Raw genomic sequence first — 26,240 nt, forward strand, 5'->3', positions numbered from 1 at the left:
TAGGGCGAGCAAGATCCAAACTAGGGATCCAAAAAGATGCTCTGGGATCCTCCTTGGACTACAGAATCCCAAATCAAAGCTCCTAACCCAAAAAGGTTATTCCTGCTGGGCACAGTGGTGCACACTTTTAATCCCAGCAGATTGGAAGGCTGAGGCAGGAGGATCTCAAGTTCAAGGCCAGCCTCACCAAAATTAGCAAGACCCTGTCTCAAAATAAAAAAAGGGCTGGGGATATATAGCTCAATGGTAAAGCCTCTCTAGGTTTTGTTATATTATTATTAAACAAAAAAAAAGTTCTGTCTACTCCAGCCACATAAGTGATGAACCTTTGCACCAATATCTTCCAGCCATCAGAGAACAAAACACCTTTCTGATTCTCAAGAGTCTGTTGGTTTGATATAGAGAAATACAGACAAGCCAGGCGTGGTGGCGCACACCTGTAATCCCAGAGGCTCCAGAGGTAGCAGCAGGAGGATCACAAGTTCAAAGCCAGCCTCAGCAATTTATCGAGGTGCTAAACAACTCAGTGAGATCCTGTCTCTAATAAAATACAAAACAGGGCTGGAGATGTGGCCAAGTGCCCCTGAGTTCAATCCCCAGTGCCACCCCCCATCCCCCACCCCCCGCCCAAAAAAAAAAAAAAAGAAAGAAATACAGACAAACCACTGAGCTTGAAAATTTGATTATAGCTTGTTTCCTATAACTTCAAGGTGCAATCTCATTATTCTATTAAATGACACCACTACTGTTACATTGTTAACAGCTTTAATGTTAATGATGATACCAACAATTATAGGATGCTCACTGCAAGACAGAACCCTTCATTAGATCCATAAGCACAGGACCATGTCTATCTTACCTTCACACACAGCACTTAGAGGACATAGTCAGGCACAAAGGAGCTCAATATCTAGGTACTGAGCGAATGGATGCCTGAATGCCAGGCACCTGGCTAGGAAATGTAATCACTTTCCCCAATGCACATCTTCCACTGAGCTGAACAGAGCAGCACTTGATAAAACTTGGCAATGTGTGCTAAGTGATCTAGCAGATAATTCTGAGGGAAAAAAAAAAAAAAAACACAGAACAGCCCATTTTGGACCTGTTCTAACCTGGTTCCAAGATGATAAAAGCTCCATAAGCCTCCACCTACTGGTGGAGTCAGGTGAAGTCAAGGTAGTTGCTGGGAGAGTCATCATCTTCTCAAACAGTCTGCGGGGAGGGAAGACTAAGTCTGGGAATTCTCTCCCATGATAATCAATTGTCATGAATCTATTAACCCACAAAACTACTACCCAGAATATCTAAGAGCAGGCACATGATAAGGGGCATGCAAGCACCATTAGGTACAAAATTAAATGTCTTGGGATTACATTAAGTACCCTCCAAATGATGTATGCAATGTATACAAATAAAGATATCATTTGGTATGAAACTAATACTCCCTGTTAGCATTTGGGGACTTTTTTGGCATTTGGTGCCCAGAGGTATTGTTAAGCACATATATTCATGCATCTGGTTTCAGAGACAAAACTTGGAAAAAGAGCTCAAGGCCACAGGCTGTTTTTTATTCTGAAAAGTTATGGACAATTATTTAACATGTACTGATGGCATCATTTTAATGTGTAAAATAAGGATACAGCCCATCTTTGCCATGATTTGATAGTATAATTGCCAATTAATAAATACTGAGGTGCTCACTTCGGCAGCACATATACTAAAATTGGAACGATACAGAGAAGATTAGCATGGCCCCTGTGCAAGGATTACACGCAAATTCGTGAAGCGTTCCATATTTTTAAGTTTAAATAATTTTGGACAGTTTATTTTGAATAAAGAGCTGATCAAAGATGCAGTGACAAATAAATAAATACTGAGTAAGAAAATAACTGGTGAACCAAAACCAGACTTAATTTTTCCTTCTCCCTTTCATGTTATTTTGTTCCTTGTTATATGAATATATTCAGCCCTAACTTATGGTCATTTTCCTCTGAGCCAGAAAGGAGAGAACAGTCTTCTGCTTAGGTGATAGCAAGACTGGTTTTCTATCAGAGGAGGCAAAGGTAAAGAAAAGATAAGATTCACTTTGATGAGGGCCTCCAGGCTCCTGCTCTACTTGTTCTGCCTGTTTGCAATCAATGATCCCACTCAGCTCTATTCATGGAGAGAAACAAGCTACCTGACCCTGAGCCCTGCCAAAGGGCCACCCCACCCAATCCTACACATCTGAAATAGTCTGGGTCCTGACAGAGAGCAAAAGCAGGAAGGACACCAAAGCCACCCTTCCCCAACTTCTGCCTTTCTTTCTTTCAGAGCTTGCTGCTAGACTCTCTAGATCTTAGGCTAGTCAGAAACACCTGAATCCCACTCCTAGCTTTACCAGCATGTGGCATTAGAAAATGCCAAAGATTGATGACTCCTAGAGATAAAAGAAATGAAGTATACTTAGAGTTTAACATAGTTCCTGGCACACAGTCAGCACAAATGTGAGCAAGTATAACTTAAAAGACCAGCCCCCTGGGAAAACACCCAGGTGCACAGCACTAGCTGCTGGACTTGCACCTGCTTGCAGCTCAGAATTATTTATTCAGGGACTATTCCAATGTGGTGAGACCTAAAGAGATTCTATACGTAAAAATGAAAGATCACTGCTCACTTCAGACTCCTCTTCCCCTATCAAAATAACTTGTTACTACTAATACTGTCCTTATAGCTTGCTTTTCAGTATGTGACCATCTAATATCATATTAATCTGTAAGAAACCCAAAAGCTCACACCTCCCTCCCTGTTCAGCAGTCAACCTCTGACCTAACCAGGCTACAGGAATGATGACAGCCTAACAACTCCAACTCAGCCTTCACAATCATTCCAGGAAGAACCATCACCCAGGGATTCTGTTCCCCATAGTCCTGCAAAGGGAAAAGGAGTGATGCAAAAGGAACTAAAGAGCTTTGTTCAGCAGACCACTAGAGACTTTAGAAATTAAATCTCAAAGAAAACACTCCTAAGTAGCTCAGCATCAAGGTTCTTCCAGTTCTGGACTCTCTGGCAAAAAAAAAAAAAAAAAAAAAAAAAAAGGATCTAATCTGTACCAACCACAATCCCACATTCCTCTAAAGTTTTATAAAGGTATTCCCTGTGATATAGAAGGCAACAGTCAGCTCCTTCCCCAAGATATGCAAAGAACTATGGGCAGTTTGGTTATTCCCTCCCATCACAATAGAGTGCTTATAAAATACTTCATCCTACAACATGTTATTATTTTATACCTTTCCATTGAGGTTCCAAAACTAAAGTTCACAGTTATTCTCCAAATTAAATTCCTATTAATATCTTTTATTTGTTGGTTTCTGGTTTATTCTGCTTTTTGGTTTGTTTTTGGATGAGTTCAGAAGAAGAAAGAAATAGAAAAACAGAACATTCCCACTCTTATCAGAACTGGGATCAATACCCTAAAATGCAAGTAGATACTGATTCCTCCTTATACACACAATTATGTAATAAGCTTCATCTCATGCCCAGCACTGACCTCATGTTAGATCAGCACAGGGACAGAATTTGGTTGATATTTTTATTTCTTCTAGGGGAGGATAATAAGGTAAGGGACTCTTCCTTGAGAAAGTCAAGGCCACCTTCATTATATTTAAAAGAACATCAAGCAATGATTTATGTCCATGGCCTAATTTTCAAACAGGATTTTACTAAAATGTGTCAAACAGATCAGTAGCCAGTCTATTTTTAAAATCCAAATGATAGGGAGATCCCATTCCAATATTGCCAAAAAGTTCTATTAAATTTGTTTCCAACACAGCAAGTTCAGAAAATTTCCTTTCGTTATATCCTAAAAGGAGTATATACTTTGTGTTTATCCATGTATGTATTAATAGAGTTTCATGTAAAAAACACAATCATTTCTCAATCAAATGTTTTCTTAAAATGACGGAAGTCACGAGGTTGGTCTCACAAACACATTGAGCACATTTGCTAAGGGCAAAGATCACTTTCTTCCACTCTAGTGTCCCTAAAGTGTTCTATTACTTGAAGGGTCAGGAATTCCCCTCTCATGTCTTGTAACTTTGGTGGTGCCTCCCACCCTTGCTTCAGACACTGCCTGCAGCTCCTCTGCACCCAACCAAGCTGGAGAGAATGTTCCTATGTAGATGATTCACACATTTTTTAAAAGGGGTCCCTTTTTAAAAATATTTTTTTAGCTGTGGATGGGCACAATATCTTTATTTTATGCATGTATGTATGTATGTACCTGGTGCTGAGGATGGAACCCAGTGCCCCATGCATGTGAGGCCAGCGCCACAATCCCAGCTCTTCAGGGGTCATTTTTAACTCCAAGATCAGCTTCTTTGACCACACCCAACTTACTCAGTTCACCTCCATTTACATCTGAATAAAGCATTCCAATTCCAAGGACAGGACACACTGAGTCATTCTCAAGACAAACATCACACTCCAAAAAACTGTTGTGAAGAGGAAGAGCTTCTAGATGGGAGATGTGGCCCTTATTACACAGCATGGCATACCCATATTTTCCCAAAATGAAAATAGATGAAAGCTCTGATAAAGGCTTAGGGACTTAGCAATAAAAGCAATAGGCTAGACAAACAACAGAGAACTAGGCTTAATCACATCATGGGAAACTGACTCAGTTCTCTTGCTCAAAACCTCCCTTCCCACCCACCATATCTGTTAACATTTCCCATTCTTCCAGCTCTGAACTTCCCAACTAGAATGTATGTATGCCATGCCAGCAATGGTCTGGTCTGTGCTATTCACCACTATATCCTTAGCACAGTGCCTGACACATAACTGGAAATCAATGCACATTTGTTAGATGAATAAACACAGTACAGAATCTAGATGCTATATTCTAAGAGAAGGGACAGTATGCTAAGCATTACTATTAAGGATTCAACCACTCATGACTTTAGAATAACCTGGAAAAAAGTTATTCATCTTCTCAGGGACTCAGGTTTTCTTACCTATTACATGATAACATAACCTAATTCACCAGATAGCTATAAGAATTAAATATGATCATGCACAGTGGAGATGTTTAGGAAATGCTAGAAGTGTTGACTGACATTGTAGTTATAGTTGCCCTGGATTACTGCTGAGTCATTACTACCACAGAATTTCTTTCCATTATCCCAAGCAAAAACCCTCCTTAGGGAAGGTTTCCAACAAATGCCTCATTAAAGAAATAGCGATAGGCAGGTATAGTGGCACACATATGCAATTCCAGCAATACAGGGGACTAAGGCAGGAGGATGGCAAGTTCAAGGCCAGCCTCAGCCACTTAATAAGCCCCTCAGCAACTTGTCTCAACAGAGGGGCTGGGATTGTGGCTAAGTGGTAGAGTGCTTGCCTAACATGTGTGAGGCACTGGGTTCGATTCTCAGTACCACATAAAAATAAATATATGTGTCCATCTAAAATATTTTTTCAAAAATAAAAATGCAACTAGAGGAATAGTATAATAGCTCAGTGGTAAAGTACCGCTAGGTTCAATTCCCAGGACAAAAAAAAAAAAAAAAAGAAAGAGAAAGAAAACAGATAATTGGGAATACTCAATCACTCTCTACCTACCCTCCCACAAAAGGATGCATCTTTTCAATTTAAAAAAAGTTATAACATTGCATAATATATACATTATGCATAAGAAAGTATTAGTAAGTCTTCTTCAAAAAAAGGTCACATGATTCCAAGAATTACTACACCAAAGACTCACTAAAATTACAAGTTTAAGATGAAGATCTTAAAAAATGACACCGCTTTTGTTTGTTGATTCCCCTTTGGCAGGGAAAGGACAGGGTCTAAGTTGCCAAGGCCAGCCCTGAACTTGTGATCCTCCTGCCTCAGGCTCCTGAGTTCCTGGTATTACAGGTATGCGCCACCACACCCAGCTATGACACAGCTTTATAAAGAGATCTTTCATGTCTGGTGAGGAGAGTGAAAGGGGCCGATTTCTATTCTACATGGATGTGACAGTGGAGCCCTGGAGTGGAAATAAAACATAGACTTTAAAATCAGTAGTGATAGTAACTCTCCCAGCAATATCATCCTCTGAATTCTCATAGCATCCTCTCAGTACCACCTGGCCATTACTCACCCTATTTTTATAGGTTAGTCTTCTATTATCCTACCCTCTCTCCCAAGGGCAAGCTCTTTTTGCCTCAGTGCCCCTTTATTATCTCCTTTAGTTGTCGGCATATAGTTGCCACTTGTTGAATGTTTGTTGAATTAATTGATTTAGTTCATGCTGTGGTTTGAGGTTTGAGGAATGTGCCCCCTCTAAATTCACAAAGTAACTTCATCACCAATGTGATAGTAGTAAGAGGTGAGGCCTTCCAGGGGCAAAGAACTCTCATGGATAGGACAACAGGGCTTAAAGGAACAGGATGCTTCCTTCCAACCCTTCTGTGAGACAGACACAGCATCTGTCTCCTGTAGAGGAAGAAGCATTCAAAGGGCACCATCTTGGAAGCAGAAAAATGCCCTCATCAGACACCAAAACTGCCAGTGCCTTGATCAGCTTCAGGTATTCTGTTAGATTACCATAAATGGACAAGACATTCATATCATTCATTCCACAAATACTATTTGAACACCTACTATGTGCCAAACACTAATATAAATGTGCTGATGAACAGAAGAGTCAAAAACCACTGCCGGATGAAAATGTTCTAAAATTGACTGGTGATGGTTGTACATACCTGTGAATGCTACCGGACCCTGAAAGGTGTACTTTAAAAGTGTGAATTATACAATACATGACTCATATCTTAATAAAGCTGGGGTTTTTTATTTTTTTGGGTGCTGTGGATTGAACCCAGGGCCTTCACATGCAAGGCAAGTATTCAACCAATTGAGCGATGTCTCCAGCCCTTTAAAAAGTAAATGCTGGGCTGGAGATGTGGCTCAAGCGGTAGCGCACTCGCCTGGCATGCATGCGGCCCAGGTTCGATCCTCAGCACCACATACAAACAAAGATGTTGTGTCCGCCGAAAAAACTAAATAAATATTAAAAAATTCTCTCTTAAAAAAAAAAGTAAATGCAACATTTAAAAGTATTAAAATACTAAGTTTTCTAATTATAAAATTTGGTACTTTTCTGTAGTTTGTAATTTCAGTATTTTCACATGCTAGGTCCATGCTATTTTTACAACTGGAAAATAATAAAGTGTATTTGGGGGGGAAAAAAAACTGTTCATGGGAAAGACTGTTTTTGGGTAATAAAAATGTCTTAGAACTAGAGAATCAGGAATCTGCAAGACAAATATGTAACAACAAACCCTACCATTATGAATAATTATAATGCACAAAAAATATGGAAAAATAAAGTAAAATAAAAAATATTGAAAAAAACTAGGTAGGAAATAGTTGAACAATGTTGTGTGTGAACATACTAAATACACTTAATTGTACACTTTAAAATAGCTAATAAGGCTGTGGGTATAGCTCAATAATATAGCACTTGCCTAGCATGCATGAGGTCCTGAGATCTATCCCTAGCATGGAAAAAAACAAAAACAAAAAAAGGCTATTGTGAATTGTGCAATTTATAATTCAACTAAAAAGCAAAACTCAAAAACACTGTCCTCATTGAAATCACACTCTAATGGGAAGAAGAGAGACAGTATTCAATTAAAAGATACATTACACAAAATACCCATCAAGTAAATAAACAAACAATGGTATCCCCACATAATGTTATAGTACTCAGCAATAAAAAGTAATGAACTACTGAGACCTGCAAAAACACAGCTGAAACTCCAAAACACAAAAATACAGTGAGTAGCCAGATGTGGTGGCATATGCCTATAATCCCAAACTACTCGGGAAGTGAAACAGAATTGCAAGTTCAAGGCTAGCCTAAGCAACTTAATGAGAGCCTTTCTCAAAATAAAATAAGAAGGGCAATAGAATGGTATAGCTCCTTCTTTATGTGTTTCTCAACTTCTACAAGACCCTGGGATGAACAGCCAGTACTGCCACCCCGACCAAAAAAAGAAAAAACCATCACACACCATGCTGAGTAAAATTAGCCAGACGTAAGGGCTGGGATATAGCTCAGTTGGTAGAGTGCTTGCATGACGTGCACACGGCCCTGGGTTCAATCCCCAGCACCACACACACACACACACACACAAAAAGCCAGACTCAAAATAATACTACTTGATTCTTTTACATAAAATTCTAGGAGAGTCAAATCTCTAATCTATAGTGATAGCAAGCAAATCAGTGATTGCTGGGGAATGATTTCCTAGAGGCCCAAGGGAACCTTTTATGTGGTAGAAATGTTCCATATCTTGAGTATGGTGGTTACAGGTGTATTTAGTTGTGAAAATTCATTAAAAAAACTGTATACTTAAAATGTGTGCATTATATCATGGATAAATTATACCTCAAAAGTTATCCTTAAAAATGCATGTTATGCCAAATGGTGACATGATATGACATGATATGAAGTACAGCTGGGCATGGTGGTACACATCTGTTATCCCAGTGGCTCTGGAGGCTGAGGCAAGAGGATTGTGAGTTCAAAGCCAGCTCAGCAAAAGTGAGGCACTAAGCAATTCAGTAAGACACTGCCTCTAAATAAAATATAAAATAGACTGGGGATGTGGCTCAGTGGTCAAGTGCCCCTGAGTTCAATCCTGGATTCCAAAAAAAAAAACCACTAGAAGTACAAGGTGGGGATAAGAATTGTTCTTTTAAATATGGTGGTCAAGGAAAAAAGCAATTTAAAGCCAAAATGTTTAAGGCAGTCCTTTTAAAAAGTGTTACAAATTCAATTTTGTATGGTAATGGGAGAAAAAGATATGTCACAATGAAAAATAGTACCTTAGCTTAAAATCATTCATATTTAGCTATAGAAATGTTTTCCCCTGAAATTGGCAGATATAGTTTCTTAATTCGTGACAGAGGTGTTGGGGTAAGAGCAAGGGGAAGATATGGGAGGGGAGGAGAAAAAGGAAAGGAGGAAAGGAGGAAGGTTGTCTGTCAAATAAGCCAGATCTGAGTAACAGAATTTATTGAGACATGGGAGAAAAACAAGGGACCTATCAACTACAAATTAAACCCACAGTCACCAGGACCTGAAAGGCTATGGAAGGGGGGGGGGGGGGGTGGTATCCTCAAATAATCTCTACTCAGAGACAAACAAGATAGCTGGGTTTTCCAGGGAATGATGGCCTCTACCATCCCTCCCTAGACTGGCTTCATCTTGATGAGTTTTCATTTTAAAATATTTTTTAAGGGCTGGAAGGGTATAGCTTAGTAATAGAGCACTTGCATAGAATGTATGAGGCCCTGGGTTCTATTCCCATCATTGAGAGGAGAAAAGGAAAAAAAAGGCTATTTTCATAACTTTTTCAGAGAGATTACCCCAATTATTACAGCAGGCAATTGATAATTCTATAAATGCTCATGGCTATTATTGAATGATACATGTAAGATGAATTGAGCTCCTTGAAAGAAAAGCTTATAAGAGATTTCGGGGCTGTAGCTCAGTGGCAGAGCACTTGCCTAGCATGTGTGAGGCACTGGGTTCCATCCTTAGCAACATATAAAAATAAACAAATAAAGGCATTCATTCTGTCCATCTACAACTACCAAAAAATTTTTAATTAAAAAAAAAAATATACGGGCTGGGGATGTGGCTCAAGCGGTAGTGCGCTCGCCTGGCGTGCATGTGGCCCGGGTTCAATCCTCAGCACCACATACCAACAAAGATGTTGTGTCCGCCAAAAACTAAAGAATAAATATTAAAAATTCTCTCTCTCTCTCTCTCTCTCTCTCTCTCCCTCTATCACTCTCTCTTTAAAAAAAAAAAAATGGTGTGTCTGTGCCAGGATATGACCCTGTCATTCTTTTTAAGGATTCTACAATGTAGAATCAAGCTCTCTCAAAGACAGTAATAATCTTCTCAAGATCGGGAAGGGAAGAAATAATTTTGTAACAGTGGTCTACTTTATCCCCTGCTTCTCTGCCACTGCAACTTATTTTTTAAATGGATATGTTTCTTTCTCTTCCTCTCTCCCTGCTCCTCCCTAATCTCTACCCCTCCCTAATCTCAGGGGAAACAGGATTACCTTTCTTCCCCATTTTAGGTAAATTTATCTATCCTTGTACATACCTGCCATAGGAACAAGTAATCTAGACTTTGGGAAGGTACCAGAAGATCTCAGAAATGACTATCTCCCAAATTAGCAAGTGAATCACAACGCCAGAGAACACATGGAATACAGCCTTTGAATCACTTCTTTAAAAGTTCCCTGTTAATGTTGATGGGGAGAATCACAGCCTCTAGAACAGGAGTCCCCTGTGTTTCCTCATTGCTAGCAAAGCAATAAAACTTTTTACTTTTTCTCAAAATCCTCATTATTGGATTAACACTGGGGACAAGGACCCAGCTTTTGGTAACAATTTCAGGAGCTATCAGAAAGCCAAATTATCCTACAGCAAAGTCAAAACAGAGGTCAGGGGCTTATATATGGCTGGAACATATCTCTGCCCAAGAATCCCAGCCACCACCAGGCTGACCACATAAACCAGTCAAATAGAGTCTCTTAATTGCTGGGCAAAAGCCTTGAAAAGCGGGACACGATGAACAAAAACATCCTCCAAGAGAGCAACCACCCTTTCCTGCCTCCAAAAGTCCCCTATATGTCTCTTCCCATAAGACCTTTTAATTCTTCATGCCTAGAATTTTTATATCCTTGTTTTCCTTCCCTTTTTCATGATCTCTCTACTAGTTTTCCTCTGATTTCCCATCACCAATCAAATGTGCCCAATATGCCAGAGGCAATGGTGCACACCTATAATCCGAACTACTCAGGAGGTTAAGGCAGGAAGATCAGAAATTCAAGGCCATGGGCTAGGGTTGTGGGTCAGAGGTAGATCGCTTGCCTAGCATGCATGAGGCACTGGGTTCAATCCTCAGCACCACATAAAAATAAAATGAAGGTACTGTGTCCACCTACAACTAAAAAATAAACTTAAAAAAAAAAAGAAAGAAATTCAAGGCCAGCCTTAGCAACTTGGTGAGACCCTGTTTCAAAAATTAAAAAGACTGAGGATATAGCTCAGTGGTAGAGCACCTCTGAAATCCCTGATTGGGGTGGGGGTGTGGGGGAGGGATCAACACATTTAGCAGTTCTAACTTCAGACAGAAACAATAAAGGTATTGTGTCCATCTACAATTAAAAATAATTTTTTAACCAACTTAATATGAAATCTACCTATATTAATCTAAGCTTGAAAAGATAAATAGTTGCCCAATTAATAAAAAAAAATCAATCACTTTAAGGAACTACAGATAAAGAAAAAAAGAGAAGCACATAAACTGGAGGTAATTTAAAATAGTTAAAGACAAGTTCCCTAAAAAGCTGACTCACAGTGGTTTCAATGGCTTATATAGGTCAAATTTTAAACATCCTGGTACTAAACAAAATAGTCACCCAGGTTAAATGACAGGAATCTGTGATAACTGAATGAGCCCAAGGCTCAGAAAGCTCACAAGATGCTAAGCAGAAACTGAGGGCACATAATAGGAGCTCTTTCATCTTTCTGTTTGTCTGAGTCATCCTCAACCCTGTGTTTCCCAGTAATCCCATTTAATGCCTCCCCTCTATCACCATCACTAAACAAAGGGGGCTTTTACTTGAGTTTTGAGTGAAAGGCGAGAGTGGGGGAGGAACACTCTGCTACTCATCCAACTATTGCTTATTATTTTGACTAAAGCAGATCTACAATTTTCGTTACTTTTTTTTTTAAACATGGCACCTAAGAAACCCATGGTAAATGTATTCATGGTTCTAAGCAGAATTTGCCAAAGAAGTAACCAGCCACTGCACCAAAATTAGTCCTTACACTGTAACAGTCTGGCCATTTGAAATGAAAAATGGGAAAATTCAATATTGGAGAAAATTATGATTCCTCTGGTTCATAATCTGTTGACCAAGATGGAGTCCTGTGGGGTTTCTGCCAGCCTCACTGAAACAGACGGCTGGGATAGAACAAGCCCCAAGAAGCTACCCTGGACCAGAAACCAGAGGGAGGACAGGACCAAAGAGGCCAACAGCACATGAGACTAAGACAGATGTGGCACAGAACTGTGGCAGACCAGCACAGTCAGTTTGTGGTAGAGAATACCCATACAGTAAGAAAACACACTCTGCTATTTTCCATTTCTGAATCCCACTAGAATAATGTCTCTTTTAGCCAATTAAAAAAAAAAAAAAAGTCCCAGTATTTTGAGCAGCACTATTCTGGGACTGTAAACAAGTGAAGCAGCCAAGCAACGTGATGGGTCTTCTTAAAGGAACGGTCTCAATAAGATGACCAATGACTTGGCTGAAGGGAGGAGAGAAGACTCTCATCTTGGACTCCCATTTCAAAGAGAACATAAGAATACTTCTGAGTCCAGGAGGGCCTGGCCCAGGTGGACACTTGGTCAGCCTCTCCTGAGTCACTACTGGGTTTCCTCATGAGCCTGCGTGGTCAGCATGAGGGCTTAACTGCAGAAGACTTTTTGCCACAAAAAGCCCCTGGGCCCAATTGCTGTCCCAGTCTCCCAAGACAAAAGAGGTGTAGTTTCTCTGCTCTGCTCTCTTACAAATAGGACAGTCATGGGAAGTCTATAGAAGAGACCAAGAGGAGAAAAGGGTGGTATTTAAAAAAAAAAAAAAAAAAAAGGAAAAACCTGTGTGGGATTTTTTTTTATATATACCAGAATAAAGGAGGAAAACCCCATTTAGTGTTTCACCTTTATTCCTCTTGACTGGTAAATATTCTGACAAAACAAGATGTCTGACTTCCTTGAGACCCAACAGATAGGAAAATACCATCCTCTTCCTCCACTAAGAACCCTAATTGCTAGAAACTTTATTCTTCTATCCTTCAAGTTATTAGCTAAGGGTGTTCCCTCTGGCTCCAGGGGATTACAGAAGACTTGTCAGTGTGGATTATTTATTTATTACAGGCTCTAAATCTTTAAGTCCTTTGGTTTTCCTCCTACTGTTCCACTGAGGCCTAGAAAAATCAATGAATACAATCCAGAAAGACTAATCATTTCAACTACAGAGGTAACAAAATATGCCAAATAGGAACATTGATTTCACCAGATTATTTCTGAGGAGTAAACAGAACCCAATGAAGGAAAGCTGGTGTTTGGTTAAATATTTTGTCCCTGATACGCATATATATCATCACATATATAAATATACTCACACATATACATATATACATACATGTTTTTTATCATATACATCTCCTTAAATTTTTTATTTTTAGATACTGGGGATTGAACCTAGGGGCACTTAATCACTGGGCCATAACCCCAGCCCTTTTTATTTTTTCTTTTGAGACAGGGTCTTGTTAAGTTGCTTAGGGCCTTGCTAAACTGCTGAGGCTAGCCTCAAACTTGCAATCCTCCCGCTCCAGCTTCCTTAGCCACTGGGATCACAGGCATGAACCACTGCACTTGGCTATCTCTGATATATTTTCCACTTCATTATGATCCAGATCACCTATTAGATTGAATCTTCATCTGTTATATCAGTTTCTCAATCTCAGCACCACTGACATTTTATAACAGATAATTCTTTTTGTGAGGGGCTAGCCTATGCTCTATGTAAGATATTTAGCAACATCCTGATATCTACCCACTAGCCAGTGGCATATAACTCCTAACCCCTGTTGTGACACAAAAATGTCTCCAAACATTGCCAAAGGCAAAATCACTCCTGGTTGAGAACCATTATTTTAGATAACACCAAATGAGATTAATTTAGCTCTCTATTGTATAAATCAGGTACTTCATTTTATCAATTTAAGTCAATAAAATCTGGAGTATTAAGTGGGTGGCATTTGCAAAAGCCAAATGCCTAGGATCCACTACTGAATTCTCTTACTCCCTCACTCCTCCTCCCAATGTATCAGCATTTCTGTTTTTCACTTCCATACTTTGTCCCAGATTCATTACTCTCTATCTTCCCCATCTAACTCCAAATCCATTTCACCTTCTATAACAGGTTCCTATGTGGTCTCTCTGCTTTCCCTCATCTCTCTACAATCACTACAATCTAGTCTACACACTAAACTGAGCCAGCTCTTAAAAACTTCTACCAGGTTAGATGACTTCTTTGTATAACTCAGTCTCAGGCCTCTTATCACCCTTAAAATTAAATTCACACTTCTTTCCATGGCCTGCAAGGCCTCCTGTATCTGCCACCTGATTACCTCTACACCTCTTTCCTTATCACTCTCTGCCAGCTCACTCCAGCCACAATGGCATTCTTTCTACACCTCAAGCATGCTATCACCTTCAATTTTTTCCCCAGTCCCTTCCACCTGGACTTCCCAAATTAGTAACAGGTCTCTGCTTAAAAATCACCTCTACAATAACACCTTATCTGACCATCCGTCAAAAAAGGCTTCCAACTAACTCTTTCTTAATAATACTTACTACATTTGAACATGTTTTTGTTGTTGTGGTGGTGGTGGTGGTGGTGGTGATGGTGGTGGTAGTGGTACTGGGGATTGTGGTTATGTGACTCTACCACTAAACTACACACTCTGCACTTTTTATGTGTTTATATGTGTGAAATCTGCTTTCACCACATAAAAGGTAAACTATATGAAGGCATGGGCCTTGACTATTAATCTTATGTTCCTGGAACCTAGTAAGTGCCTGGCATATAACATAAAAAATGTAATGAATGAATCAATGTCTTTGGCTAGTAGGCCAATTGTGTCAATTTAAGAATGATAAGTGACTTCTGACTTCTGACATCCAAAGTCAGTCTCTCCTCAAATTTACCACTGAAGCACACACTCAAATGATAAGAATAACATTTTCCCTTCTGGAAAAAAAATTAATATTTTTAGATTTTCCAAAAGAAGCTGAGTAATTCTTGAATTACAAGCAACAAATGTTAGGAAACTCTAGGGCACAGAATTTGAGGAAACCACATGACAGTAGCAGCCTACAAAGTGCTAAAATGATCCCTATGAATTAAACTGAAAATTATCAAAACCCATAAATGGCCAGAAACAAAAAAGGAAAAAACAAAAGAAGAAACAGGGCCTAATTCTGAGTCCTCAGTGCTAAGAGGAAGGGATACTCCAATGTATATAACATTGTCTCTTACCTATATGTAGAATTATGTTTCCTTTGATCCTCACAACCACAATGAGGAATTGGTAAACTGGTACTGATGACCATAATAATAAAGTTTAATTGGAAAGTTTGTATGATTCAGTCAAAGACAGCAGAAGTATAATAGTTAAAAGCTAGGATTTTAGGGCTGGGGCTGAGGCTCAGTGGCAGAGCCCTTGCCCAGCTTGTGTGAGGTACTGGGTTCAATCCTCAGTACCACATAAAAATAAACAAATAAAAAAAAGGCATTCTGTCCATCTACAACTATAATTTTTTTGTTGTTGTTTAAAGCCAGGATGCCTGTGTTCGAATCCTTTGCCACTTACTGTAACTTGATCTTGGCAAGTTACTTGACTCTGTGCTTCAATGTCCTCATCTCTGAAACACAATCTACTTCCTAGGGTGTGGTAGACTGAACACTGGCTTCTCCCCAGTGCTATTCACATCCTAATCCTTGGAATCTGTAAATATGTCACTTTATGTGGCAAAGGGAACTTTGAGATGTGATTGAGTTAAGGACCTTGAGATCAGGAGATTATGGTAGATCATCTTTGTGGGTGTAATGTCATCACAAGGATCTCTATAAGCAGCAGCCAGGAGAGGAAATGTAACAATGGAAACAGAGAGGCATAGAGAGGGATTAAAAGAAATGTTATACTGCTGGCTTTGAAATGGGATGACAGGGCCACGAACCAAGGAATACAAGCAGACTCTTGAAGCTAGAAAAGACAAGGGGATAGATTCTGCCCTGCAACTTCTAGAAGAAATATAACTCTACCAATCTGTTTTAGGATTTCTGACCTCCAGAACTAGAATAAATTTGTGCAGTTTTAATGCACTAGATTTGTGATGACTTGTTACAAAAACAATATGAAAATAATAAATAAAATAAAAACAGTTATCATTAGGATTAAATGATCTCATACAAGTACAAAGAATAGTTCCAAACAGCAAAGTAATTTTAGCTATTATATGAGAAAAGACCAGAAATGAGGGGATAATCATAGTAGTACTCCAGATTAAGAAAATTTCAAACTAAGCATGGTAGTGCACAACTATAATCCAGCTACTTGGGAAGCTGAAGCAGGAGAATGACAAGTTCAAGGCCAGCTTTGGAAACTTAGCAAGACCCTTTCTCAAAATTAAAAAAGAGTTTTGGGATGTAGCTTAGTGGTAGAGCACCCCTCGTTTCAATCACCAGGACTAAGGGGCAGGGAGGTTCATAAACTCGGAAATATCTAATATTTAAATTTCACATATCATTCAACAAAAGATTCTATTTCTAAATACAGATACAGGATATTCATCACATCCTTGTTTGTAATAAATAAAATATCCAGTAATACACACATTCAGTCCCAAGTTTTCAATTCTATTTATTTACTTATTTTTATGTGGAACTGAGGATCGAACCCAGGGCCTCACACATGCCAGGCGAGCGCTCCATCACTAAGCCACAACCCCAGCCCCCAAGTTTTCAATTCTATATAAGATGATGGGACATACTGGGTTAATAGACTATATTACAGAAAGGCAATTCAAATAAATACTAGGCATTCTTTAAATAATGAGACAGACCTCAATGTTCTGGTATGAAAAGTCCCACAAGATATCCTTTAATGGAAAAAAGACAAGAACAGCCAAGCATAGTAACACACGCCTATAATCCCAGCTATCCATGAAGCTGAGGCAGGAGTTCAAGGCCAGCCTGGGCAATTTAGTGAGAACCAGTCTAAAATAAATAAATAAATAGGGTTGGGATGTAGTCCAGGGTAGAGCACCCCTGGGTTCCATCTCCAACATCAGAGCACGCAAGTGCAAGGTGGGGTGTTGGGGAGTACAGAACAGCACACACATTAAGTTTCATTTTTGCTTAAAAAGGAAAACTAAATATATTTATAATTATACATGAAAAAATCTATATGGGCATGCAGTTAACTATTAACAGTGATTGCTCTTTTTAAAAAAACAAGTGTACAAAGTAGGAAGGCAATCTTTTCATTATATGTTCTGTTATACTATTTTGGTCTTTTACTAGTTATATGTGTGGTACCCATTTTGAAAAACTTCAGTTGAGATATGACATCATATACTAACCAACAAGAATTTATGCTCTGATGATGTGCTTACCATTGTACACTGTACAGAGAAAAAAAAATTCTCTTATTCTCCAGGAATTTATTATCTAGACTTGTATCAAACAATGACCTTTCTCATTGTGTTGGACAGTCACCTATCAGAAAACTGAACCAGATATTTTCTCCTTAAGATTTTTCTACTTAGGACTCTGGAGAATGAATGTTCACCTAAAATGAACAAATTCTGCGTCTAATCCATTAGTTCCAACCAGTATTGCTTGCAATTAATAAATTATTATTTCCTGGAAACTGGTCAATATTTATGGAGAGAGAAAAAGCAGAAGTCTTTTTACCAACAGACCCATTATATACATGACACAATAACACACACATACACACACACACACACAAAGATGAAGGACAAATTCATCTTCAGATAGTTGGATTCCTCTTTACATTTCTTTACACTTTCCTAATCCTCTAAGGAACATAAATCACTGTTAAAAAATAATAATACACATCTTTCTTCCTCAAAAATACATTCTTTTTAAAAAGTGCCAACCCAAAATTCATGAGGATTACTGGTTCACCCCAAATCTTCCTCTCCCTTTAGGAAAGTGCCAACAATACAAACTGTGACTTTCCAAAGATGGACATTAAAGAGAATTGATAGCAAAACCAATAAGAATCATCCAAATCCAAGTGCTCCATTTATAAAATATTTAGTCCACAATGTCGCTCAATTAGAGCATAATCCATAATGAAGACATTATTGCTGACAAGGGAGGCTGAATGGGATCTGGGTCACACTTCCATAACTCAATTAGTTCTTCTCAAACCAATAAAGAAAAGTCTGTGTTAGCAAAGTGTTTAGCTGACAATGAAAGTACAGGCTTCCATCAGCTTATCCAAGAAGGATAAAAGTAGAGATGAAATATATTTAGTGGGTAAGTGGTAAATGGTAACTTACACATGTAATCCTCCCATCCGAAGACTGGAATCATCATAATCATACAAGTACTGAGTCAATGGACCACAAGTCCATTGTATCCCCAAGGATACTGACAATAAACTGGTATTGGACACTGTGTGCCAGTCCCTGTAATAAGTCCTTTCCATTCCTAATCTCTTGGAATCCTGTCAGTAATCCTATAAAAGTTGACATGAAACTACTGAGTTGTTGAACTTAAATAACTTGCCCATGGTTATACAGCCAGTGAATGGTAAACTAGTATGTGAATTCAAGCAGTCTTCCCTTGAAAGCCCACTTGAATGTGTAGACATCACCTTACCTCTTCCCTGGTCAGACATTACCATCTCCTAGCTTCACCCATGGCGTGTTACCCTTCCCCCCAACTAAAATCAAATATCCTCTAGTTATTCTAGATGCCCACACTGGCTTCAGAAGTTACTATGATTAAAATGTCCCCTCCAAAATTTAAGTTGAAAGTTAATTTCCAGATTCATATGTCCATGGTATTTAGAAGTGGAGCCTTTGAGAAGTAACTGGGGTTAGACAAAGTCATCAAGCTAAGGTCCTCTAATGGGCCATGAGCAGTAGCATGCTTGCTGTCTCATCCTGTAATGCCCTCTGCCATGTTATGATGCAGCAAGAAGGCCTCACCTGATGCCAGTGTCATGGCTCTTGAACTTCCCAGCCTCAGAACTCTGAGCTAAAAGAATCTTTAATCGGGGGCTGGGAGTGTGGCTCAGTGGTAGATCGCTTGCCTAGCATGTGTGAGGCCCTGGGTTCAATCCTCAGCACCACATATAAATAAATAAAATAAAGGTCCATTGACAAAAAATATTAAAAAAAAAGAATCTTTAATATTATAAATTACTCGGACTCGATATTTTGCCACAGTAAGAGAGAAGTCTCTACATGAAAACAAAAAGAGTCTATGTGGAGAGAATACTGTCCTTATAAAAGATACTTTTCTCTTTCTGGGAGCTTGGGGGGATAGTGCTGGAGAATCAAGCCCAGGGCCTTGTGCATGCTAGGTAAAGACTCCCACTGAGCTACATCCCTAGCCCTAAAAGGTACTTTTTGAAGACCTCTCCCTTTACATCAAGGCAGTAAGTTCATATCTTATTACTTAATGCTACCATGGACCCGGTTAGTATTTCTTTCCCTGGATATGCACAGTCCTTTATCACAGACATTTACACACAACTTGCCGAGTATTCTCTTTCAGAAAGCTGTTTTAAAACAGTTCTAAGAACATATCTGCTCCAAGGCCATGTGAATCCCACCATGCCCAAGTGCTTACCTAATAATAATACTAACAGCTGGCATATACTGAGCATTTAGAATGCAACACACTTTAGAGTCTCATTTCATCCTCACAGAAGCCCAATGACTAGGCACTATTCCCATTTTATAGATGAAGAAACTAAGTAACTCAAACAAGTAACTTATCCCCAGCTCATGATGTTGGTAACTAAATCTGACTCTAAGCCCTCAGAGGTGTTGGCTTTTAATGATTAAAATGTGAGCTCCTGTTGGGCTTGGTAGGCTAAGGTAGGTAAATCTCAAATTCAAGGACGTCCTCAGCATTTCAGGAAAAACTCAGCAAGAGGGCTGGGGTTGTGGCTCAGTGGTAGAGTGTTTGCCTAGCATGCAGGAGGCACTGAGTTTGATCCTCAGCACCACATAAATGTAAAATAAAGATACTGTGTCCACCTAAAACTTAAGAACAAACATTAAAAAAAAAAAAAAATCTCAGTAAGACCTTGTCTCAGAATAAAAAACAAGCCAGACACAGTGGCACACATCTGCAATCCCAGTGCCTCAAGAGACTAAAATAGGAGGATCACTAGTTCAAAGCCAGCCTCAGCAATGGCAAGGCACTAAGCAAATCAATGAGACCTTGTCTCTAAATAAAATACAAAATAGGGTTTTGGGGTGCTAGGGTTATGGCTCAGCGGTAGAGCACTCGCCTAGCTCAGTGCCATGTAAAAATAAATAAATAAAATGAAGGTATTGTGTCCAACTACAACTAAAAAAAAAAAAATGTTAAAAAAAAAAAAATAGGGCTGGAGATGTGGCTCAGGGCCCCTGAGTTCAATCCCCAATGCAAAAAAAAAAAAAAAAAAAAATTAAAATAAATAAATAAAAACAAAAAGAACTGTGGGTATAGTTCAATGGTAAAACACCTCTTGGTTGAATCCCCAGTAACAACAACAAAAAAGAGAGCTACCTTCTATCCGCTCCAAGGCCATGTGAATCCCACCATGCACAAGTGCTTACCTGAATCTCTTCATTTTCATCTACTAGGAGGAAACTCACAACCTTCTCAGTCATCTTCTTCCTCTTGGTCTCCTCATCCATCTCTTCCCCCTCCAGGGACTCCAGGACCTTACTAACATGGTACACAGTAATAGGGTGTCTCCTCCTGTTACCCCCACAATGAGTCCTCTTCTGGCACTCCAGACACAAGTTGATTTTACAGGTCTGGCACCTCACGGCTGCCCTCTGCCTAACACCTGGAGAATGCCCATTGGGGCCTTTGCAGGGGTCACAGTAAGGGACATGGCCAGCTTTGAGTCTTATCCGCTCATGGTTTCGAAGGCGCTCCTGCCGATGGAGCTCCTCCTCACAGCGGAGACACTGCAAACTGCAGCACTCGTCACACTCAAAGACAGCTTCATCAGTCCCGCTACAGGCATAACTTTCCTGGCACATCAGCTCAGGATTCAGGCCTTTCTCTGCTGGGGAAGTCTGGGCACTCATAACTCAGACTGGTAAGGAAGCACACCCACCATATAATAGTCACTGAGCTTTTCCAAGAAGCAAAAACAAAGACTTTGAGTCTGAAGACCGCACAAAATTTCCACAGGGTTCTAAACACCTCACTTAAAAAAAGAAAACCTGTCCTATTATAATTCTTCACACACTTGCAAATGGTTGATTTTTTTTAATTTTCTGCCTCCAAGATTCTTGTAACAGCAGCAACATTGATTTGGTTTGAAGATTTCATCCTTCATAAAGTGCAGGCAAAGATGCAGTCATATGAATTTGACAGAGTCTTTGATGGCAATCAGAGTTGTGATGGGTTCACACACATGGGCTCATCTCTTGTGCCTCAGCCACAAAGTTTTTGTAATGAAATTAAGTGGTCAGGAGCTTTTCAATATAATTCAACCTCAAGTCGATATTTCAGGAGATGCCTACAATAGAGGAAGAAAAAGGATTTCACTCATCTAAAAAACAGAAGTGCACCTTAAACAAACAAACAAAAATACTAAGCAAAAATTACAGACAGAACTCTCATTCTTGCTGGTAAAACTTATTCTGGTTTTTTCTGATACTAGAAATTTCTTCCCGGGCTAGGGATGTGGCTCAAACGGTAGCGCGCTCGCCTGGCATGCGTGCGGCCCGGGTTCGATCCTCAGCATCACATACAAACAAAGATGTTGTGTCCGCCGAAAAACTAAAGAATATTTTTTTTAAAAATTCTCTCTCTCTCTCTCTCTCTCTCCCTGTCTCTTAAAAAAAAAAAAAAAAAACTGATCCAATTTATCTGTCATAACTGCGGCCTAAGTAGTTTAAATAAAAGCATAGTCATGAAAAAAAAAATTTCTTCCCAAAATCATAGGTAAGGCTCCTCCTTTTAAAGACAAACATCAATTCTAGGCTCAGGGCATTTAAAAGACTTTGCTGTTCTATTCCCCAAACTGATACACTCTGTTCATTTAATTATTACATTTAGAATCAAAATCACTAAGCAAACTGTCCTCTGCACCCCCATCTGCACCTCACAGTTAGGAGGTGGGGAAAGAGATCTGTAAAAAAACTAAAGAAAAAAAGATAGTAACAATAAACTTTAGACCCATCAAAGATCTGGGCAGATCTGGTTATCCTTGTAACTGTACTGTTTCAACTCTATAGACAGATGCTTAGAAATAACAATCACTATTTCAAGTTCAAAAACAATAACAATTATTGAACTTCCTTTTGTCCCTTCTTTCTGAAACTGGGGGAAAAAAAAGAAAAGAAAAGAAAGAGGGAGCAACAAGAGGTAGGATTCCTGCACTATGGCCCTCGGCAAAGACAGGCCAGTAGTGGGTCAAAACAATTTTTTCTCTTGGTCATTCAAAAACTTAAAAATAACTTCAAAAAAAAAAAAAAGGCAAAAAAAAAAAAAAAAAAAAAAAAAGATAACTGGGGCAGGAAAGAGGCTTTGGTAACTTCTACAATTACATTCCGAATCCCCCCTAGCCCTAACCCCTATTCCAAAGCCCCAACCTAGTGTGAAGTCTTCCTTACAGATATTCACTCCTTTCCCATGGTAATCAATCTATCAATCTTATTTTTAGATAAACAAGGAAGGCAAAGGGAGTGACTAGGGAACCTTATTTACACCCTAATCTCTAGTCCTGCCCAGGCTGCTCCCAAAACGGAAACGAAAATCAAAACTTGTCACAAATGTAAAAAGCATAAAATCGTCCTTCAAAAAACACCCCATCCCCGCCAGGCCAAGCAAACAATCTGCCCATTCGGGCCCCCACCTGCACGCCTCTCCCCAACCCGGGGTTCCTCACCCTTCCTTCCTCCCGGACAACACTACCACAACCCGAGGGGTAGGAGCGGAGCCGAAGAACAAAGAAGGCCCCCCAAAATCCCCCCCACGCCGGCACAGCCCGGAGCCGAATCCATTGTTTATGCCACCCAACCCCCACTCGAGCCGCACCCGGCCCCCCTTCCTCCCGGGGGCAGCCGGAGCCCCAGGACGACCGCTTGCCCGGTGCAGGGCCGTGCCCTCCCCGCCCTGCCAGCGGTGGCCCGGGGATCCCACCACGGAGAAGCTCGGCCACGGCGAGGCGGTGTCTGGGGGCCGTGGGACGCCGGTGGGGGTGGCGGCTGTTCCTCAGGGCAGCGGTGGATCCATCCTCATCACCATCTCCGCCCCCCCTCCTCCTAGGTTGCCTCCCGGGCTTCCTCCTCTCCTGTTGTCAGTTGGAATCAGCTGATCAGAGTGAACTTCTCCCAGCCCAGACTAACAGGAAGGCGTGAGCCGCGCAGCCCCGGAGGGAGGAGCGGCGGGGGGCGGAGCCCGACGCCGGAGGTGGGGCAGGAGGGCACGCACCGCCTCCTGGGAGTTGTAGTTCTCAGGATACATCCTCTGTCCCCATACTCCGGAAGTGCAGATTCCAGGTGACTACAACTCCCAGACACAAGCGCGGCTCTTACAAGCGGGCGGTGAAGGCAGGCCATCAAGCATTTCGGAACCTGGAGTCGTTGTATTGACAGTGGTTTCCGCAGGTTTCAGAGTTGCTTAGGGTTCCGGCCTGGGGAGGAATGGCGCCAAATTAATCAACTGGTGTGATAATGTTTAGTGTAAATGGGAAATACCGAAGGAAATAATGTAGTTTCAAATAATCTTTAATTGCGAATCATTCCTTCTGAAATGTGTAAAAACAAGCGGTCTCCACTTAGCCAATTTCATCCAGCACAAACTGGAAAAAACAGGAAGAATTAAGATAATTTCAAGTAGTCTTGAGGGAGTTTTGTTTTCCCGACAATGGTGGTCACCAAACCCATCATTAATTTTTTCTCCTCCCTGCTTTTTTTCTGACCTTTCCCTATATAACTTCAGAACTTGTACATTTTAAGTTATCTTTAAATTAGGGTTTGCTTTAAATTAAACTTTTTCTACTAATTGCTGTCACTATTAGCTGGCTTTTTCTGTTGGTTTTTTTTTTTTTTTTTTTTTTTTTAACTCCGAGGCACTCAACCACTGAGCCGCATCTCTAGCCCTATTTTGTAATGTATTTAGAGTCAGGGTCTCACTGAGTTGCTTAGTGCCTCGCTTTTGCTGAGGCTGGCTGTGATCCTCCTACCTCAGCCCGCGCCAGCCTAGCTGGCTTTTTAAAAATGGTCTTATATTTGTCTCATGCATTCCCTTTTCTTTTCCATTTTTTTTCCATTTATTTCTTGAAACAACACTGAAAGAAAGCCTGATATGATGAAAAGAGCACTGGTCTGTGATGTCTAAGATTCGGTGCTTGCTCTTAGAAAAGTTCCCTGACTGCATAGATGCCTTTAAAAAAAAAAAAAAGGAAAAATACATACATATGGATATGACTAGGGGTAAGACAGTCTCTCCATATAATAAAGGAATTGCTTTGATAATCGTTAACCCTGGAGAGAAAACCAAGATTAACTGACTTGTCAAGGTCCAACAGCAGGTTATTGACAAAGCTGTGATAAGACTTCATATCCTGATTTCAAATAGAATCCTTTTTTACCTTGTGATTCATCGGACATAATAAATAGGAAAAAAATCAATCTACATAATAATAAATGAGCCATATATGAGGATTATTTGGCTGAAAATTATGTCTCCAAAACTGGGTAATGTACTAACCATGCAACATGACTGAGTTTCTTTTTTTTTTTCCTATGTCAGATAACGAATCAGAATATTAAGAACTAAGCTATCTGTGGCACTTTAAAATTTAAATGTTAATTGGACATAAGGGGGTGTCAAGAGAAGAAAAGGGTGAATCCTAGTAAAGAAGTCAAAATAAAAAAGAAACTAGGCTGAGACTAGCCAGTAGAATATATAATTTCCTTAGAAAGTTTTATTCCTAGAACTATCAATATAATTTTCTTTAGCCTAAATAGATTGCTTCATATCCTTACTCAATGAGGATGTTGCTATATTCTAGGAATAAAATGATATCTAATAAATCCCTTTAAATTCTTTTAAAGTTTTAATGGTTAGCCCTAAAAGAATCCCTAAAACTGAAAATGGTTACCTCCTAGGAGAGGAACTAAGAAGAGTTTTCATTTAAACATACTTGTACTCTTGAATTTTTTCCTTTTCTTTTTCTCTTTATTTCTTTTTGGGGGGCAGTTACGGTGCTGGAGGTTGAACTCAGGATTGTTGAATTTTTTACTATGTAAGTGCAATATGTCAATCATAATGAAAACATGAGTTTATTTCTTTTAGCAGATAATTGGAATCATCAGATCTATGTCTGTTGTTAGTTGTTTTTGCTCATTTACGGTGTTTGCATGCTTGTTTATTTTTTTTTTACTATGGGTTTCATTTTCCTTGGAAAAAATTTTGTGGGGATTCTTTTGAGGCCTAGCATAGAGGTTTATTCCTTCAGAGAGGATTTGCTTTTGCTTTTGCCAGGAGGAACCACTTTAAACTAATTCACTATTTGATATTTGTTTCACTCATTTATTTGTTTGTTTGGACCACAAGAGATTTTTTTTTTTTTTTTTTTTTTTTAGAGAGAGAGAGAGAAAGAGAGAAAGAGAGAGAGAGAAATGCTGGTATGACCATGTGGTTTTTGTTTTTTTTTTTTTTTTTTTTAGAGAGAGTGAGAGAGGAGAGAGAATGAGAGAGAGAGAGAGAATTTTTAATATTTATTTTTTAGTTCTCGGCGGACACAACATCTTTGTTGGTATGTGGTGCTGAGGATCGAACCCGGGCCGCACGCATGCCAGGCGAGCGCGCTACCACTTGAGCCACATCCCCAGCCCCCACAAGAGATTTATATCTGTGCTACCTACCCCTGGAAGTGATGGCGCCGTATGGGTCCAGTGCCTCTCAAGCATACCACTACAACTTCTTCCCACCCCAAGATATAACTCCCTGGTCTGTTAGGTAGGAGGCTGTTTACTTCCTGTTCACCCATATGGGTATTTGAGTTTTTCAATTTAGATTTCCCACTTCCACCAGGTCCTGGACTTTTCTTCTGTCCCATGAGGCCCAGGAAAAAAACAAGCTTAAGTTCACCAAGTAAGGCATATGTCCTCAGGGTAAAGTGACATCATTGTTCCACTTACTTTCCTGCTTTCACCTAGATTTTGCTCTGATAATTCATCTTGTTGACTCAATATTTTACCAAAACATTTAAACTTGTTATCAGCAGGATAGTCAGTTTGACATATTATAGCGGGGTGGGGGTTCGGCAAGCAAGCTAATAATTCAATAGGGGAGCCCATCAGATCATATGGGAGGGTT

At 39.8% G+C, this 26,240-nt stretch overlaps 1 protein-coding gene across 2 annotated transcripts in view; it reads right to left on the reverse strand.

Moving 5' to 3' along the window:
* The window catches only part of ZFYVE1 (zinc finger FYVE-type containing 1), a 58,643-nt gene extending 35,344 nt beyond the window's left edge, over positions 1 to 23,299 (reverse strand). Inside the window, exons 1-2 of one of the 2 annotated variants that reach the window (XM_081292689.1) lie at positions 23,055 to 23,299; positions 20,507 to 21,426 (exon numbers count right to left, since the gene is read on the reverse strand). In XM_081292689.1, the coding sequence (XP_081148815.1) occupies positions 20,507 to 20,989 (483 nt within the window). In that variant the 5' untranslated portion in view covers positions 20,990 to 21,426; positions 23,055 to 23,299. Of the gene's footprint in view, positions 1 to 20,506; positions 21,427 to 23,054 lie in introns of those variants that run through there. The other variant, XM_081292690.1, reaches the window with a different exon arrangement.
* Between the last annotated feature and the right edge of the window lie 2,941 nt (positions 23,300 to 26,240).

This window comes from Spermophilus citellus (genome assembly GCF_964194105.1).
Source record: "Spermophilus citellus genome assembly, chromosome: 4".
NCBI lineage: Eukaryota > Metazoa > Chordata > Mammalia > Rodentia > Sciuridae > Spermophilus > Spermophilus citellus.